This window comes from Gymnoscopelus microlampas, assembly GCF_963454915.1.
Source record: "Gymnoscopelus microlampas genome assembly, chromosome: 24".
NCBI lineage: Eukaryota > Metazoa > Chordata > Actinopteri > Myctophiformes > Myctophidae > Gymnoscopelus > Gymnoscopelus microlampas.
In genome coordinates, this window is record NC_139961.1 from 47501 (window position 1) to 64679 (window position 17179).

The 17179-nt window shown below is 48.3% G+C and overlaps 1 protein-coding gene across 1 annotated transcript in view; it reads left to right on the top strand.

The window, feature by feature from the left end:
* The window catches only part of LOC311041025 (target of Nesh-SH3-like), a gene marked incomplete at its 5' end in the record, with an annotated part of 759687 nt that overhangs the window by 45773 nt on the left and 696735 nt on the right, over window positions 1–17179 (top strand). Inside the window, 3 exons of the mRNA XM_084051462.1 lie at window positions 561–635; window positions 1028–1354; window positions 5189–5254. Of these exons, the coding sequence (XP_083907588.1) occupies window positions 561–635; window positions 1028–1354; window positions 5189–5254 (468 nt within the window). The remainder of the gene's footprint in view (window positions 1–560; window positions 636–1027; window positions 1355–5188; window positions 5255–17179) is intronic.

Genomic DNA, 17179 nt, shown 5'->3' on the forward strand with positions numbered 1-17179 from the left:
GATTTTATTATCCAAACATCACGCAAATAAGTACACAGTGTCTCTATAGCCATGTGATCATGACGGATCTGTCCGATATTTCATATTACATCCTGATTGGCTAAGGTTGGCTTCCACAAAGTTTTGCAGGATTGGTCCGTTTTGAACAGAATGTCTCACATCATGAACGCAGCGTGCGATTTTTTGTGAAAATGTGCACGCACATTCCCATTAGGCCGAGGAAGAAATGCCACCCTTTTCACATTGGCCTGTTATAGCGCCACCAGGAGGCCACAATAACCTACGCGGACCTGGCGGAGACCTGTGCTCCGAGGAGCACTTTTTCTAGTTGTTATTATTATTATCCTACTACTATAAATGACAAGGCCTCCAAAGTGCGTCCGGGGTTGGTCAGCACAGGATCACTCCACTTGCCTCCAAACGTTCCACAGACTATTGATCAGGTTAGCTCAGGTTAATACTTAGGCTTCTTCCAAACCTCTAGTTATTATTATTATCATATGTGTGCATCCACACACAGCTCTGTTACCGTAATGTGTGTAATGTGTGTGCCTCCACAGCGCTCCACAACAGAACTCGTCTCTCACCGCCGTTCAAAACCCTCGGTTTCCCAGGATCCTCCAGGACGTCCTTTGGTGATTATCACTTCCTGCTTTAACACCCCCCCCCCCCCCCCCCCCCCCCACACACAGACACGCACGCACGCACGCACGCACGCACGCACGCACGCACGCACGCACGCACACACACACACACACACACACACACACACACACACTGCATGGATGGATACAATGATGATGATGGATGGATTCATAAAAACATACAGTCCACAGACAGACAGACAGACAGACAGACAGACAGACATATAATTTTGGGGGTCCTTGACATGAAAAAGATTGAGCACCACTGATATAGAAACATACGTTTTTCAGAAAACTGTTGGGATTTAGGAGACATGTAGAACCGGCTTCAGGTCTCAATGGGTTAATGGAACCTACATTATTATCCTGCTCTCTCCTCCCAGGCAGAGGAAACGGTCTTAGAAATGACAGCTATCGACGCGGCGCCGATGCAATAATACCTGCGTTCCTCCTCGATGTTCCTGTGTTCTCCAAAGCCTCCACTACTACTACTCCTACTCCTACTCCTACTGCTAGTCCTCCATCTACTCCTCCTACTACTACCACCTCCTCCTCCACCCACTGTTACTTTCCTCCACCAGTACCCGGCCAACAGCCACTTCCCCTCGTCACTAAGCCCCTCCCACACAGTGAGCTGGCGCTACGGGCCGGACAGAGCCGCTCCAGGCTGTCCGGCGCCAACGCTACGGGAAGAGATATAACCCCTTCTGGTAATTTACACCTTTACCCACTTCTCCTTTACCACTCCTCCTTTACCACTTCTCCTTTACCACTTCTCCTTTACCACTTCTCCTTTACCACTTCTCCTTTACCACTTCCTTTCAATTTCGATCATACTGTAGATAAATATTATATGATTTTTAGGTTAGTGAAAACACTCGAAATCGCTGGCCGTGGCTTTAGCAAATTGTGTTTTATTTCTCGCAGTCAAAGAGTTAATTGTAGCTGAATGGTTAGTGAGCCCGCCTAGTGAGCCCGCCTAGGGAGCCAGAGACCCTGGTTGCCCCAGGTTCGATTCCAGGCCAGGTCAGCATATGTGTCGATGAAATGAAATTTGTCCCTGAGCAAGACTCTTAACCCCTAATTGCTCACAGGTTCTCATTGGAAACAAGACCGCAAGGACTTTCATGAACGACCTGTTAAAAGGAATTATCCTTATCTTACAGTAGATGTTGGACTGTAGGAGCCTTCTTAACTGCTCTATACAGTAGATGTTGAACTGACTAGAACCTTTGATCAGTCCACTAGTTATCAGACCTTTGTGTCTTCTGATGAAAGGTGAGATTCATCGTTTGTTTTCTTTTTCGCCACAGTTTTTTTTCCATCATCATCAGGAATGCCACAACACCATAGCAATACCACAGCATCGTCCGTATACAGTGAAACATTGTCTTTTCCATATACAGCTATCGGCCAATCGCGAGATGTTTCATCACTCCTAAGGCCCGCCCTCGGTGGGGAACGGGCCAATGATAAGAACTGGGGTAATAATGATGACCTCGTCGTGGAATGCCCTTCTATTTCCCCGTGTCATGTGATCTCGCTATAGCGTCATCGCTGTTGCTGTTTGCGCTGTTCTGTCGTCCATTAACCCTGTCTGTCCTCGGCTGTCTGTCCGTCCGTCCGACCAAATGAATGTCCACTGGTTTTTGTCCAACAGGAACATGGCCTCTCCAGGAATGGAGTGGAAATGCTCTCTTGTTGCACATCTCATCCTGACGTTTGCATGTCGGACTCAATCTTACGGTCATGGTTGCGTTGCGCTCGGCGCCTTGGCCGATTATGACTGATTTACAAAGATTGTGAGCGCTTCAGAAGGCCTGCAGATCATACTATCATACCATCACGTTCATTCCTATTCTATGATTGGTCGTTACATCATGGAATGGGGGGGGGGGGGGGGGGGGGGGGGGGGGGGGGGGGGGGGTGGCGTGCACAGACATTTTGAGGGACAGGTGCTCAAGTAAATTATACTTTTTTTTGTTGACTTGGTGTGCTCTTGTTTCCCTCTACACCTATACCTCTTTGCCAAAAACAGCAGATCTACAAGCTCACAACGCGTCGCAGGGCGAGGCGTTGTGAGCTTGTAGATCTGCTATTTTTGGCTAAAGTTCTCCTCAGAAAAGGGATGCTAGGTTTCGAGTGGTTATGGTAAAAAAGAAAAATCATATCACACAAAGATTTGGCGGACCCCCTGTAGTAACTCTGAGGACCCCCCTAGGGGTCCCCGGACCCCCTGTTGAAGACCCCTGCTGTAAACTGGGTAAAAAAAAAAAACGTTTTTTTTCTTTTTTCAAAAGGGCACTTCTGGTCAAGAGGGCAAAGGGCAGGTGCTCTAGCGCCACCTAGAGTCTATCTGTGCACGTCCCCTAGGGAGGGGGGTAGACTCTTGGTACGTAATCAGTAATTAAAGTAATAAGTAAGGGTATAATCATCATCACTAACATCATGGCTCTTGGCTGCTGATCGCCCTCACTCCTTCACGTATTGGTTACTGTTGCATTGATTGATTGATTGATTGTATTGGTCTTGTAGGTGCAGGAGGCGACAGGAGAAATGTTGTTCCCTCGTTGCCCCTCGGGCCCCTGGGGCGTCTGAGCGGTCCGAGGCCGGTGGGCAGGCCCCTGGGGCCCCTGAGGCCCCTGAGGCCGGTAGGCGGGCCCCTGAGGCGCCCGTCCGTCCCCGCCGTGGCGAAGAGCGCGACGGCCGCTGGCGCGAGGGAGAATGTGACGCGCGGACGAGGCAGAGACCCAGAGTTGCCCCTCAGTAACGGCTTTAGACGTCCCTCCTCGTACCCCACGTCTTCCTCCCTGACTCCCTCCATCTCCTCCGGGATTCCAGGGGGTAACGACACCCTCCATAGTTTCTGTTCTCTTTCCACTACAAGAACGATGTGTTTCCATTGATTGATTGATGGTTAGGAGAGAATGTTTACATGAACATAATCTCTCAAGAACAGATTCTGCTCTGCGTTGGAATCTGTCGGTAGCCCGTGTTGACAACCCGTGCGCGTTGGTTTCAAGTGGGCGTGCCTTCAGATCAGGAAGCAGGCCGCGCTTTACCCAATCAAATGTATTGGGGCGGGATTCACGTGTCCGTCCACCCTTCCCCCCCTCGAAACTAGCCGAAACTCATTTAACAATAGCGTCCTCGGAGCGGACAAAACCACGGAAAGATATTCACATTTTAACTTGCTCTTTCATCGTAGAAACAAGTGGGGGGCTTATAACCAAAACATCCATGTTCTCTGGGAGAAGTGGTGTTAGTGTTCTGTGTAGAAATATTGTTAGTGGGAATGAAAACATAGTCGCACCAACCGGAAGTGATGCGCTGAGGCAGACACGAACCCCGGTTTCCCTGCGCACTGGTGTTACGTTGCTTCCTGCCAGACCCAACAGACAATATCACAAACGGCAGAGGTCGCTGTTTTTCATTTCAGTTGGGTCTGGCTACGCGAGACTAGGTTCTCAGAACCTATAGTTTGGGTTCTGCTACGAACTCTGAGTTCATGGGAACCCAAGGTATCAGAACGTTCATGTGTTGTTTTTCCTGAAGGGTTTCTGGTTCTGATGTAAAACGTGAAGTTGAACAGGCTGTGGAGGTTAAGGCTTCGTAGTGGAAGAGACGCGATGTGGAGTTTACTGTGTTGTGTTGTCATAGCTGTGTGCTGAACACACACACACACGCACACACGCACACACACACACACGCACGCCGCACGCACGCACGCATACGCACACGCACACACACACACACACACTGGTGGTTTGGCACGATGGTGACCATGTGGGGAATCGGGTCACTTCTCATCCCGCTTTGGGTTTCAGAGCGGCTGGCGACCTCACTCTCTCTCATGCGCACACACACACACACACACACACGCACGCGCACACACACACCGCGCACGCACACGCACACACGCACACACACACACACGCACGCGCACACACACACGCGCACAGCACACGCACACAACACACACTGTTTTTGCGCGGAGGCCTCGGGAGAACAGTTGGCTCGATTTGGATTCAAAGCGGCGAAGTGGAAAAAGACTCAACATGCTGGAAGGGCTTTTTACACACACACACACACACACACACACACACACACACACACACACACACCACACGCACACACACACACACACACGGCACGCACCACACACACACACACACACACACACACACACACACACACACACACACACACACGCTAGAAGGGCTTTTCCACTGAGCTCCGTGTGCCATTAAACCATCTGCTTCACGTCAGCCGGGTTTTCCCTTCATTTGACTCTTTACAAGCTTTCACTTCCAGTTTATAGTGACTTGATCGGAGAGAGAGAGAGAGAGATGTGAGAGAGAAGAGAGAGAGAGAGAGAGAGAGAGAGAGAGAGAGAGAGAGAGAGAGAGAGAGAGAGAGAGAGAGAGAGAGAGAGAGAGACAGAGACAGAGACAGGGACAGACAGACAGACAGAGAGACAGAGAGACAGAGAGAGAGAGAGAATGATAGAGAGAGCTTTGCTAACCATGTGGTTTTCCACACAGGACACAGACAGCATCACAGAGGTCTCATTCTGCCCAAAGCCGCCGCGTGGAACCCGAGCATTCTGGGTAACAACAGATCCTCCTCTTCCACCTTCTCTCTGTGTGTCGGCCATTTTGTCCCTCTAGTCTCCATCCATCTGTCCATCCATCCGTCTGTCCATCACTCCTGTCACTCCACAATGCGTGTTGTGCACATGGTGTGTGTGTGTGTGTGTGTGTGTGTGTGTGTGTGTGTGTTGTGTGTGTGTGTGTGTGTGTGTGTGTGTGTGTGTGTGTGTGTGTGTGTTCGTGCGTGCGTGCGTGCTGCGTGGCGTGCGTGCGTGCGTGCGTGCGTGCGTGTGGTGGCGTGCGTGCGTGCGTGTGTGTGCGTGTGCGTGCGTGTGTAGGGGGGGGGTTAATGTGCTGGTTTTCATTCATTTCATTCCATCTGTTTCCACGTTTTGTTGTTTTCATTGTGTGTCTCACCTTCCGGGGCAAAAACAAAAGAAAAAAAGGGAAAACAGTGGGAATACTGAACAGGACGGTTAAAGTTGAACAAGAAAACGACACCATGTCAATTCAAACAGGATCCATTTTAACCCATTAAGACCTGGAACTGTGTCATTTTTAGATTTGAGCTAAAAAGCATTATTTTACACTTTGGGCTATTCAAAAATAGCAGATCTACAAGCTCATATGAGCTTGTAGATCTGCTATGTTTGAAAAATCGTTTTGAATTTTTTTTTTTTAACTCAAATCTTTGCTTCTGGGGGGGTCCCTGGAACAAAATATTTTGATGGGGGTCCGCGGCCAAATAAATATCATTTTGGGGGTCCTTGACATGAAAAAGATTGAGCACCACTGATATAGAAACACACGTTTTTCAGAAAACTGTTGAGACTTAGGAGACGTGTAGAATCGGCTTCAGGTCTCAATGGGTTAATAATAATCTTACAATACACGCAAGGAATCTACGTGTACGTACCGGACGTATGTAGGTCTGTAATCCACGTATCTCCAGAACCGTTCCACCGACCGGCTTCAAATTCGCCGAGCACGCCACTGACGACCTGAGAGAGGGCCGCGCCCGGCGCCGAGCCGGCCGGATAGGCCGTTGTCCAGAACCACCTGTCTGAAAAAAAAGGCTCTGACCGTGGCCTAAGTTGAGCCAATTGATTGCCATGGCAACCCCAGCCTATATAAGCGCCGGCCCGGCAGGGTGTTTCAGGGGCGGTGTTTCCCGTCCGTCCGTCCGTCCGTTCGTTTGTTGTTTGGAAAATAAACTTTCCTCTGGGAAAGAGTTGGGCCATCGAATCACCGGCTAACTTTAAGAAGCTGACTCTGACGTGAGCCTCTGGCCGAGCTTCAAGGTTTTTCTCTCACCGCAGTTTGAAGAAAGAACGATCCCTCCTTAACAGAAAGCCTCTAAAGCAGTGAGACCCCCTCATTACATCTGTCTAAAGCAGTGAGACCCCCTCATTACATCTGTCTAAAGCAGTGAGACCCCTCATTACAGCCGTTATCTGTCTAAAGCAGTGAGACCCCCTCATTACATCTGTCTAAAGCAGTGAGACCCCCTCATTACATCTGTCTAAAGCAGTGAGACCCCCTCATTACATCTGACTAAAGCAGTGAGACCCCCTCATTACATCTGTCTAAAGCTGTGAGACCCCCTCATTACATCTGTCTAAAGCAGTGAGACCCCCTCATTACATCTGTCTAAAGCAGTGAGACCCCCTCATTACATCTGTCTAAAGCAGTGAGACCCCCTCATTACATCTGTCTAAAGCAGTGAGACCCCCTCATTACATCTGTCTAAAGCAGTGAGACCCCCTCATTACATCTGTCTAAAGCAGTGAGACCCCCCTCATTACATCTGTCTAAAGCAGTGAGACCCCCTCATTACATCTGTCTAAAGCAGTGAGACCCCTCATTACATCTGTCTAAAGCAGTGAGACCCCCTCATTACATCTGTCTAAAGCAGTGAGACCCCCTCATTACATCTGTCTAAAGCAGTGAGACCCCCTCATTACATCTGTCTAAAGCAGTGAGACCCCCTCATTACATCTGTCTAAAGCAGTGAGACCCCCTCATTACATCTGTCTAAAGCAGTGAGACCCCCTCATTACATCTGTCTAAAGCAGTGAGACCCCCTCATTACATCTGTCTAAAGCAGTGAGACCCCCTCATTACATCTGTCTAAAGCAGTGAGACCCCCTCATTACATCTGTCTAAAGCAGTGAGACCCCCTCATTACATCTGTCTAAAGCAGTGAGACCCCCTCATTACATCTGTCTAAAGCAGTGAGACCCCCTCATTACATCGGTCTAAAGCAGTGAGACCCCCTCATTACATCTGTCTAAAGCAGTGAGACCCCCTCATTACATCTGTCTAAAGCAGTGAGACCCCCTCATTACATCTGTCTAAAGCAGTGAGACCCCCTCATTACATCTGTCTAAAGCAGTGAGACCCCCTCATTACATCTGTCTAAAGCAGTGAGACCCCCTCATTACATCTGTCTAAAGCAGTGAGACCCCCTCATTACATCTGTCTAAAGCAGTGAGACCCCCCTCATTACATCTGTCTAAAGCAGTGAGACCCCCTCATTACATCTGTCTAAAGCAGTGAGACCCCCTCATTACATCTGTCTAAAGCAGTGAGACCCCCTCATTACATCTGTCTAAAGCAGTGAGACCCCCTCATTACATCTGTCTAAAGCAGTGAGACCCCCTCATTACATCTGTCTAAAGCAGTGAGACCCCCTCATTACATCTGTCTAAAGCAGTGAGACCCCCCTCATTACATCTGTCTAAAGCAGTGAGACCCCCTCATTACATCTGTCTAAAGCAGTGAGACCCCCCTCATTACATCTGTCTAAAGCAGTGAGACCCCCTCATTACATCTGTCTAAAGCAGTGAGACCCCCTCATTACATCTGTCTAAAGCAGTGAGACCCCCTCATTACATCTGTCTAAAGCAGTGAGACCCCCCTCATTACATCTGTCTAAAGCAGTGAGACCCCCCTCATTACATCTGTCTAAAGCAGTGAGACCCCCCTCATTACATCTGTCTAAAGCAGTGAGACCCCCTCATACATCTGTCTAAAGCAGTGAGACCCCCTCATACATCTGGTCTAAAGCAGTGAGACCCCCTCATTACATCTGTCTAAAGCCAGTGAGACCCCTCATTACATCTGTCTAAAGCAGGGGGGGGGGGAATGCGCATAATGCTGTCTAAAGCAGTGAGACCCCCTCATTACATCTGTCTAAAGCAGTGAGACCCCCCTCATTACATCTGTCTAAAGCAGTGAGACCCCCTCATTACATCTGTCTAAAGCAGTGAGACCCCCTCATTACATCTGTCTAAAGCAGTGAGACCCCCCTCATTACATCTGTCTAAAGCAGTGAGACCCCCTCATTACATCTGTCTAAAGCAGTGAGACCCCCTCATTACATCTGTCTAAAGCAGTGAGACCCCCTCATTACATCTGTCTAAAGCAGTGAGACCCCCCTCATTACATCTGTCTAAAGCAGTGAGACCCCCCTCATTACATCTGTCTAAAGCAGTGAGACCCCCTCATTACATCTGTCTAAAGCAGTGAGACCCCCTCATTACATCTGTCTAAAGCAGTGAGACCCCCTCATTACATCTGTCTAAAGCAGTGAGACCCCCTCATTACATCTGTCTAAAGCAGTGAGACCCCCCTCATTACATCTGTCTAAAGCAGTGAGACCCCCTCATTACATCTGTCTAAAGCAGTGAGGACCCCCCTCATTACATCTGTCTAAAGCAGTGAGACCCCCTCATTACATCTGTCTAAAGCAGTGAGACCCCCCTCATTACATCTGTCTAAAGCAGTGAGACCCCCCTCATTACATCTGTCTAAAGCAGTGAGACCCCCTCATTACATCTGTCTAAAGCAGTGAGACCCCCCTCATTACATCTGACTAAAGCAGTGAGACCCCCCTCATTACATCTGACTAAAGCAGTGAGACCCCCTCATTACATCTGTCTAAAGCAGTGAGACCCCCTCATTACATCTGTCTAAAGCAGTGAGACCCCCTCATTACATCTGTCTAAAGCAGTGAGACCCCCCTCATTACATCTGTCTAAAGCAGTGAGACCCCCTCATTACATCTGTCTAAAGCAGTGAGACCCCCTCATTACATCTGTCTAAAGCAGTGAGACCCCCCTCATTACATCTGTCTAAAGCAGTGAGACCCCCTCATTACATCTGTCTAAAGCAGTGAGACCCCCTCATTACATCTGTCTAAAGCAGTGAGACCCCCCTCATTACATCTGTCTAAAGCAGTGAGACCCCCTCATTACATCTGTCTAAAGCAGTGAGACCCCCTCATTACATCTGTCTAAAGCAGTGAGACCCCCTCATTACATCTGTCTAAAGCAGTGAGACCCCCTCATTACATCTGTCTAAAGCAGTGAGACCCCCCTCATTACATCTGTCTAAGCAGTGAGACCCCCTCATTACATCTGTCTAAAGCAGTGAGACCCCCTCATTACATCTGTCTAAAGCAGTGAGACCCCCTCATTACATCTGTCTAAAGCAGTGAGACCCCCCTCATTACATCTGTCTAAAGCAGTGAGACCCCCTCATTACATCTGTCTAAAGCAGTGAGACCCCCTCATTACATCTGTCTAAAGCAGTGAGACCCCCCTCATTACATCTGTCTAAAGCAGTGAGACCCCCCTCATTACATCTGTCTAAAGCAGTGAGACCCCCTCATTACATCTGTCTAAAGCAGTGAGACCCCCTCATTACATCTGTCTAAAGCAGTGAGACCCCCTCATTACATCTGTCTAAAGCAGTGAGACCCCCTCATTACATCTGTCTAAAGCAGTGAGACCCCCTCATTACATCTGTCTAAAGCAGTGAGACCCCCCTCATTACATCTGTCTAAAGCAGTGAGACCCCCCTCATTACATCTGTCTAAAGCAGTGAGACCCCCTCATTACATCTGTCTAAAGCAGTGAGACCCCCTCATTACATCTGTCTAAAGCAGTGAGACCCCCTCATTACATCTGTCTAAAGCAGTGAGACCCCCTCATTACATCTGTCTAAAGCAGTGAGACCCCCCTCATTACATCTGTCTAAAGCAGTGAGACCCCCTCATTACATCTGTCTAAAGCAGTGAGACCCCCTCATTACATCTGTCTAAAGCAGTGAGACCCCCCTCATTACATCTGTCTAAAGCAGTGAGACCCCCTCATTACATCTGTCTAAAGCAGTGAGACCCCCCTCATTACATCTGTCTAAAGCAGTGAGACCCCCTCATTACATCTGTCTAAAGCAGTGAGACCCCTCATTACATCTGTCTAAAGCAGTGAGACCCCCCTCATTACATCTGTCTAAAGCAGTGAGACCCCCCTCATTACATCTGTCTAAAGCAGTGAGACCCCCCTCATTACATCTGTCTAAAGCAGTGAGACCCCCTCATTACATCTGTCTAAAGCAGTGAGACCCCCCTCATTACATCTGTCTAAAGCAGTGAGACCCCCTCATTACATCTGTCTAAAGCAGTGAGACCCCCTCATTACATCTGTCTAAAGCAGTGAGACCCCCCTCATTACCTCTGTCTAAAGCAGTGAGACCCCCTCATTACATCTGTCTAAAGCAGTGAGACCCCCCTCATTACATCTGTCTAAAGCAGTGAGACCCCCCTCATTACATCTGTCTAAAGCAGTGAGACCCCCTCATTACATCTGTCTAAAGCAGTGAGACCCCCTCATTACATCTGTCTAAAGCAGTGAGACCCCCCTCATTACATCTGTCTAAAGCAGTGAGACCCCCTCATTACATCTGTCTAAAGCAGTGAGACCCCCCTCATTACATCTGTCTAAAGCAGTGAGACCCCCTCATTACATCTGTCTAAAGCAGTGAGACCCCCCTCATTACATCTGTCTAAAGCAGTGAGACCCCCCTCATTACATCTGTCTAAAGCAGTGAGACCCCCTCATTACATCTGTCTAAAGCAGTGAGACCCCCTCATTACATCTGTCTAAAGCAGTGAGACCCCCCTCATTACATCTGTCTAAAGCAGTGAGACCCCCCTCATTACATCTGTCTAAAGCAGTGAGACCCCCCTCATTACATCTGTCTAAAGCAGTGAGACCCCCCTCATTACATCTGTCTAAAGCAGTGAGACCCCCCTCATTACATCTGTCTAAAGCAGTGAGACCCCCTCATTACATCTGTCTAAAGCAGTGAGACCCCCTCATTACATCTGTCTAAAGCAGTGAGACCCCCCTCATTACATCTGTCTAAAGCAGTGAGACCCCCCTCATTACATCTGTCTAAAGCAGTGAGACCCCCCTCATTACATCTGTCTAAAGCAGTGAGACCCCCTCATTACATCTGTCTAAGCAGTGAGACCCCCTCATTACATCTGTCTAAAGCAGTGAGACCCCCCTCATTACATCTGTCTAAAGCAGTGAGACCCCCTCATTACATCTGTCTAAAGCAGTGAGACCCCCTCATTACATCTGTCTAAAGCAGTGAGACCCCCCTCATTACATCTGTCTAAAGCAGTGAGACCCCCTCATTACATCTGTCTAAAGCAGTGAGACCCCCTCATTACATCTGTCTAAAGCAGTGAGACCCCCTCATTACATCTGTCTAAAGCAGTGAGACCCCCTCATTACATCTGTCTAAAGCAGTGAGACCCCCTCATTACATCTGTCTAAAGCAGTGAGACCCCCTCATTACATCTGTCTAAAGCAGTGAGACCCCCCTCATTACATCTGTCTAAAGCAGTGAGACCCCCTCATTACATCTGTCTAAAGCAGTGAGACCCCCTCATTACATCTGTCTAAAGCAGTGAGACCCCCTCATTACATCTGTCTAAAGCAGTGAGACCCCCCTCATTACATCTGTCTAAAGCAGTGAGACCCCCTCATTACATCTGTCTAAAGCAGTGAGACCCCCTCATTACATCTGTCTAAAGCAGTGAGACCCCCCTCATTACATCTGTCTAAAGCAGTGAGACCCCCCTCATTACATCTGACTAAAGCAGTGAGACCCCCCTCATTACATCTGTCTAAAGCAGTGAGACCCCCTCATTACATCTGTCTAAAGCAGTGAGACCCCCCTCATTACATCTGTCTAAAGCAGTGAGACCCCCTCATTACATCTGTCCTAAAGCAGTGAGACCCCCCTCATTACATCTGTCTAAAGCAGTGAGACCCCCCTCATTACATCTGTCTAAAGCAGTGAGACCCCCCTCATTACATCTGTCTAAAGCAGTGAGACCCCCTCATTACATCTGTCTAAAGCAGTGAGACCCCCTCATTACATCTGTCTAAAGCAGTGAGACCCCCTCATTACATCTGTCTAAAGCAGTGAGACCCCTCATTACATCTGTCTAAAGCAGTGAGACCCCCTCATTACATCTGTCTAAAGCAGTGAGACCCCCTCATTACATCTGTCTAAAGCAGTGAGACCCCCTCATTACATCTGTCTAAAGCAGTGAGACCCCCCTCATTACATCTGTCTAAAGCAGTGAGACCCCCCTCATTACATCTGTCTAAAGCAGTGAGACCCCCTCATTACATCTGTCTAAAGCAGTGAGACCCCCCTCATTACATCTGTCTAAAGCAGTGAGACCCCCTCATTACATCTGTCTAAAGCAGTGAGACCCCCTCATTACATCTGTCTAAAGCAGTGAGACCCCCTCATTACATCTGTCTAAAGCAGTGAGACCCCCTCATTACATCTGTCTAAAGCAGTGAGACCCCCCTCATTACATCTGTCTAAAGCAGTGAGACCCCCCTCATTACATCTGTCTAAAGCAGTGAGACCCCCCTCATTACATCTGTCTAAAGCAGTGAGACCCCCTCATTACATCTGTCTAAAGCAGTGAGACCCCCCTCATTACATCTGTCTAAAGCAGTGAGACCCCCTCATTACATCTGTCTAAAGCAGTGAGACCCCCTCATTACATCTGTCTAAAGCAGTGAGACCCCCTCATTACATCTGTCTAAAGCAGTGAGACCCCCTCATTACATCTGTCTAAAGCAGTGAGACCCCCTCATTACATCTGTCTAAAGCAGTGAGACCCCCTCATTACATCTGTCTAAAGCAGTGAGACCCCCTCATTACATCTGTCTAAAGCAGTGAGACCCCCTCATTACATCTGTCTAAAGCAGTGAGACCCCCCTCATTACATCTGTCCTAAAGCAGTGAGACCCCCTCATTACATCTGTCTAAAGCAGTGAGACCCCCTCATTACATCTGTCTAAAGCAGTGAGACCCCCTCATTACATCTGTCTAAAGCAGTGAGACCCCCTCATTACATCTGTCTAAAGCAGTGAGACCCCCTCATTACATCTGTCTAAAGCAGTGAGACCCCCCTCATTACATCTGTCTAAAGCAGTGAGACCCCCTCATTACATCTGTCTAAAGCAGTGAGACCCCCCTCATTACATCTGTCTAAAGCAGTGAGACCCCCTCATTACATCTGTCTAAAGCAGTGAGACCCCCTCATTACATCTGTCTAAAGCAGTGAGACCCCCCTCATTACATCTGTCTAAAGCAGTGAGACCCCCTCATTACATCTGTCTAAAGCAGTGAGACCCCCTCATTACATCTGTCTAAAGCAGTGAGACCCCCCTCATTACATCTGTCTAAAGCAGTGAGACCCCCTCATTACATCTGTCTAAAGCAGTGAGACCCCCTCATTACATCTGTCTAAAGCAGTGAGACCCCCTCATTACATCTGTCTAAAGCAGTGAGACCCCCTCATTACATCTGTCTAAAGCAGTGAGACCCCCTCATTACATCTGTCTAAAGCAGTGAGACCCCCTCATTACATCTGTCTAAAGCAGTGAGACCCCCTCATTACATCTGTCTAAAGCAGTGAGACCCCCTCATTACATCTGTCTAAAGCAGTGAGACCCCCTCATTACATCTGTCTAAAGCAGTGAGACCCCCTCATTACATCTGTCTAAAGCAGTGAGACCCCCTCATTACATCTGTCTAAAGCAGTGAGACCCCCCTCATTACATCTGTCTAAAGCAGTGAGACCCCCTCATTACATCTGTCTAAAGCAGTGAGACCCCCCTCATTACATCTGTCTAAAGCAGTGAGACCCCCTCATTACATCTGTCTAAAGCAGTGAGACCCCTCATTACATCTGTCTAAAGCAGTGAGACCCCCCTCATTACATCTGTCTAAAGCAGTGAGACCCCCCTCATTACATCTGTCTAAAGCAGTGAGACCCCCCTCATTACATCTGTCTAAAGCAGTGAGACCCCCTCATTACATCTGTCTAAAGCAGTGAGACCCCCTCATTACATCTGTCTAAAGCAGTGAGACCCCCTCATTACATCTGTCTAAAGCAGTGAGACCCCCCTCATTACATCTGTCTAAAGCAGTGAGACCCCCTCATTACATCTGTCTAAAGCAGTGAGACCCCCCTCATTACATCTGTCTAAAGCAGTGAGACCCCCTCATTACATCTGTCTAAAGCAGTGAGACCCCCTCATTACATCTGTCTAAAGCAGTGAGACCCCCTCATTACATCTGTCTAAAGCAGTGAGACCCCCCTCATTACATCTGTCTAAAGCAGTGAGACCCCCCTCATTACATCTGTCTAAAGCAGTGAGACCCCCTCATTACATCTGTCTAAAGCAGTGAGACCCCCCTCATTACATCTGTCTAAAGCAGTGAGACCCCCTCATTACATCTGTCTAAAGCAGTGAGACCCCCTCATTACATCTGTCTAAAGCAGTGAGACCCCCTCATTACATCTGTCTAAAGCAGTGAGACCCCCTCATTACATCTGTCTAAAGCAGTGAGACCCCCCTCATTACATCTGTCTAAAGCAGTGAGACCCCCCTCATTACATCTGTCTAAAGCAGTGAGACCCCCCTCATTACATCTGTCTAAAGCAGTGAGACCCCCTCATTACATCTGTCTAAAGCAGTGAGACCCCCTCATTACATCTGTCTAAAGCAGTGAGACCCCCTCATTACATCTGTCTAAAGCAGTGAGACCCCCTCATTACATCTGTCTAAAGCAGTGAGACCCCCTCATTACATCTGTCTAAAGCAGTGAGACCCCCTCATTACATCTGTCTAAAGCAGTGAGACCCCCTCATTACATCTGTCTAAAGCAGTTGAGACCCCCCTCATTACATCTGTCTAAAGCAGTGAGACCCCCTCATTACATCTGTCTAAAGCAGTGAGACCCCTCATTACATCTGTCTAAAGCAGTGAGACCCCCCTCATTACATCTGTCTAAAGCAGTGAGACCCCCTCATTACATCTGTCTAAAGCAGTGAGACCCCCCTCATTACATCTGTCTAAAGCAGTGAGACCCCCTCATTACATCTGTCTAAAGCAGTGAGACCCCCTCATTACATCTGTCTAAAGCAGTGAGACCCCCTCATTACATCTGTCTAAAGCAGTGAGACCCCCTCATTACATCTGTCTAAAGCAGTGAGACCCCCTCATTACATCTGTCTAAAGCAAGTGAGACCCCCTCATTACATCTGTCTAAAGCAGTGAGACCCCCTCATTACATCTGTCTAAAGCAGTGAGACCCCCTCATTACATCTGTCTAAAGCAGTGGAGACCCCCCTCATTACATCTGTCTAAAGCAGTGAGACCCCCTCATTACATCTGTCTAAAGCAGTGAGACCCCCCTCATTACATCTGTCTAAAGCAGTGAGACCCCCCTCATTACATCTGTCTAAAGCAGTGAGACCCCCTCATTACATCTGTCTAAAGCAGTGAGACCCCCTCATTACATCTGTCTAAAGCAGTGAGACCCCCCTCATTACATCTGTCTAAAGCAGTGAGACCCCCTCATTACATCTGTCTAAAGCAGTGAGACCCCCCTCATTACATCTGTCTAAAGCAGTGAGACCCCCTCATTACATCTGTCTAAAGCAGTGAGACCCCCCTCATTACATCTGTCTAAAGCAGTGAGACCCCCTCATTACATCTGTCTAAAGCAGTGAGACCCCCTCATTACATCTGTCTAAAGCAGTGAGACCCCCTCATTACATCTGTCTAAAGCAGTGAGACCCCCTCATTACATCTGTCTAAAGCAGTGAGACCCCCCTCATTACATCTGTCTAAAGCAGTGAGACCCCCTCATTACATCTGTCTAAAGCAGTGAGACCCCCTCATTACATCTGTCTAAAGCAGTGAGACCCCCTCATTACATCTGTCTAAAGCAGTGAGACCCCCCTCATTACATCTGTCTAAAGCAGTGAGACCCCCTCATTACATCTGTCCTAAAGCAGTGAGACCCCCCTCATTACATCTGTCTAAAGCAGTGAGACCCCCTCATTACATCTGTCTAAAGCAGTGAGACCCCCTCATTACATCTGTCTAAAGCAGTGAGACCCCCCTCATTACATCTGTCTAAAGCAGTGAGACCCCCCTCATTACATCTGTCTAAAGCAGTGAGACCCCCCTCATTACATCTGTCTAAAGCAGTGAGACCCCCCTCATTACATCTGTCTAAAGCAGTGAGACCCCCTCATTACATCTGTCTAAAGCAGTGAGACCCCCTCATTACATCTGTCTAAAGCAGTGAGACCCCCCTCATTACATCTGTCTAAAGCAGTGAGACCCCCCTCATTACATCTGTCTAAAGCAGTGAGACCCCCTCATTACATCTGTCTAAAGCAGTGAGACCCCCCTCATTAACATCTGTCAAAAGCAGTGAGACCCCCTCATTACATCTGTCTAAAGCAGTGAGACCCCCTCATTACATCTGTCTAAAAGCCAGTGAGACCCCCTCATTACATCTGTCTAAAGCAGTGAGACCCCCCTCATTACATCTGTCTAAAGCAGTGAGACCCCCTCATTACATCTGTCTAAAGCAGTGAGGACCCCCTCATTAACATCTGTCTAAAGCAGTGAAGACCCCCTCATTACATCTGTCTAAAGCAGTGAGACCCCCTCATTACATCTGTCTAAAGCAGTGAGACCCCCTCATTACATCTGTCCTAAAGCAGTGAGACCCCCTCATTACATCTGTCTA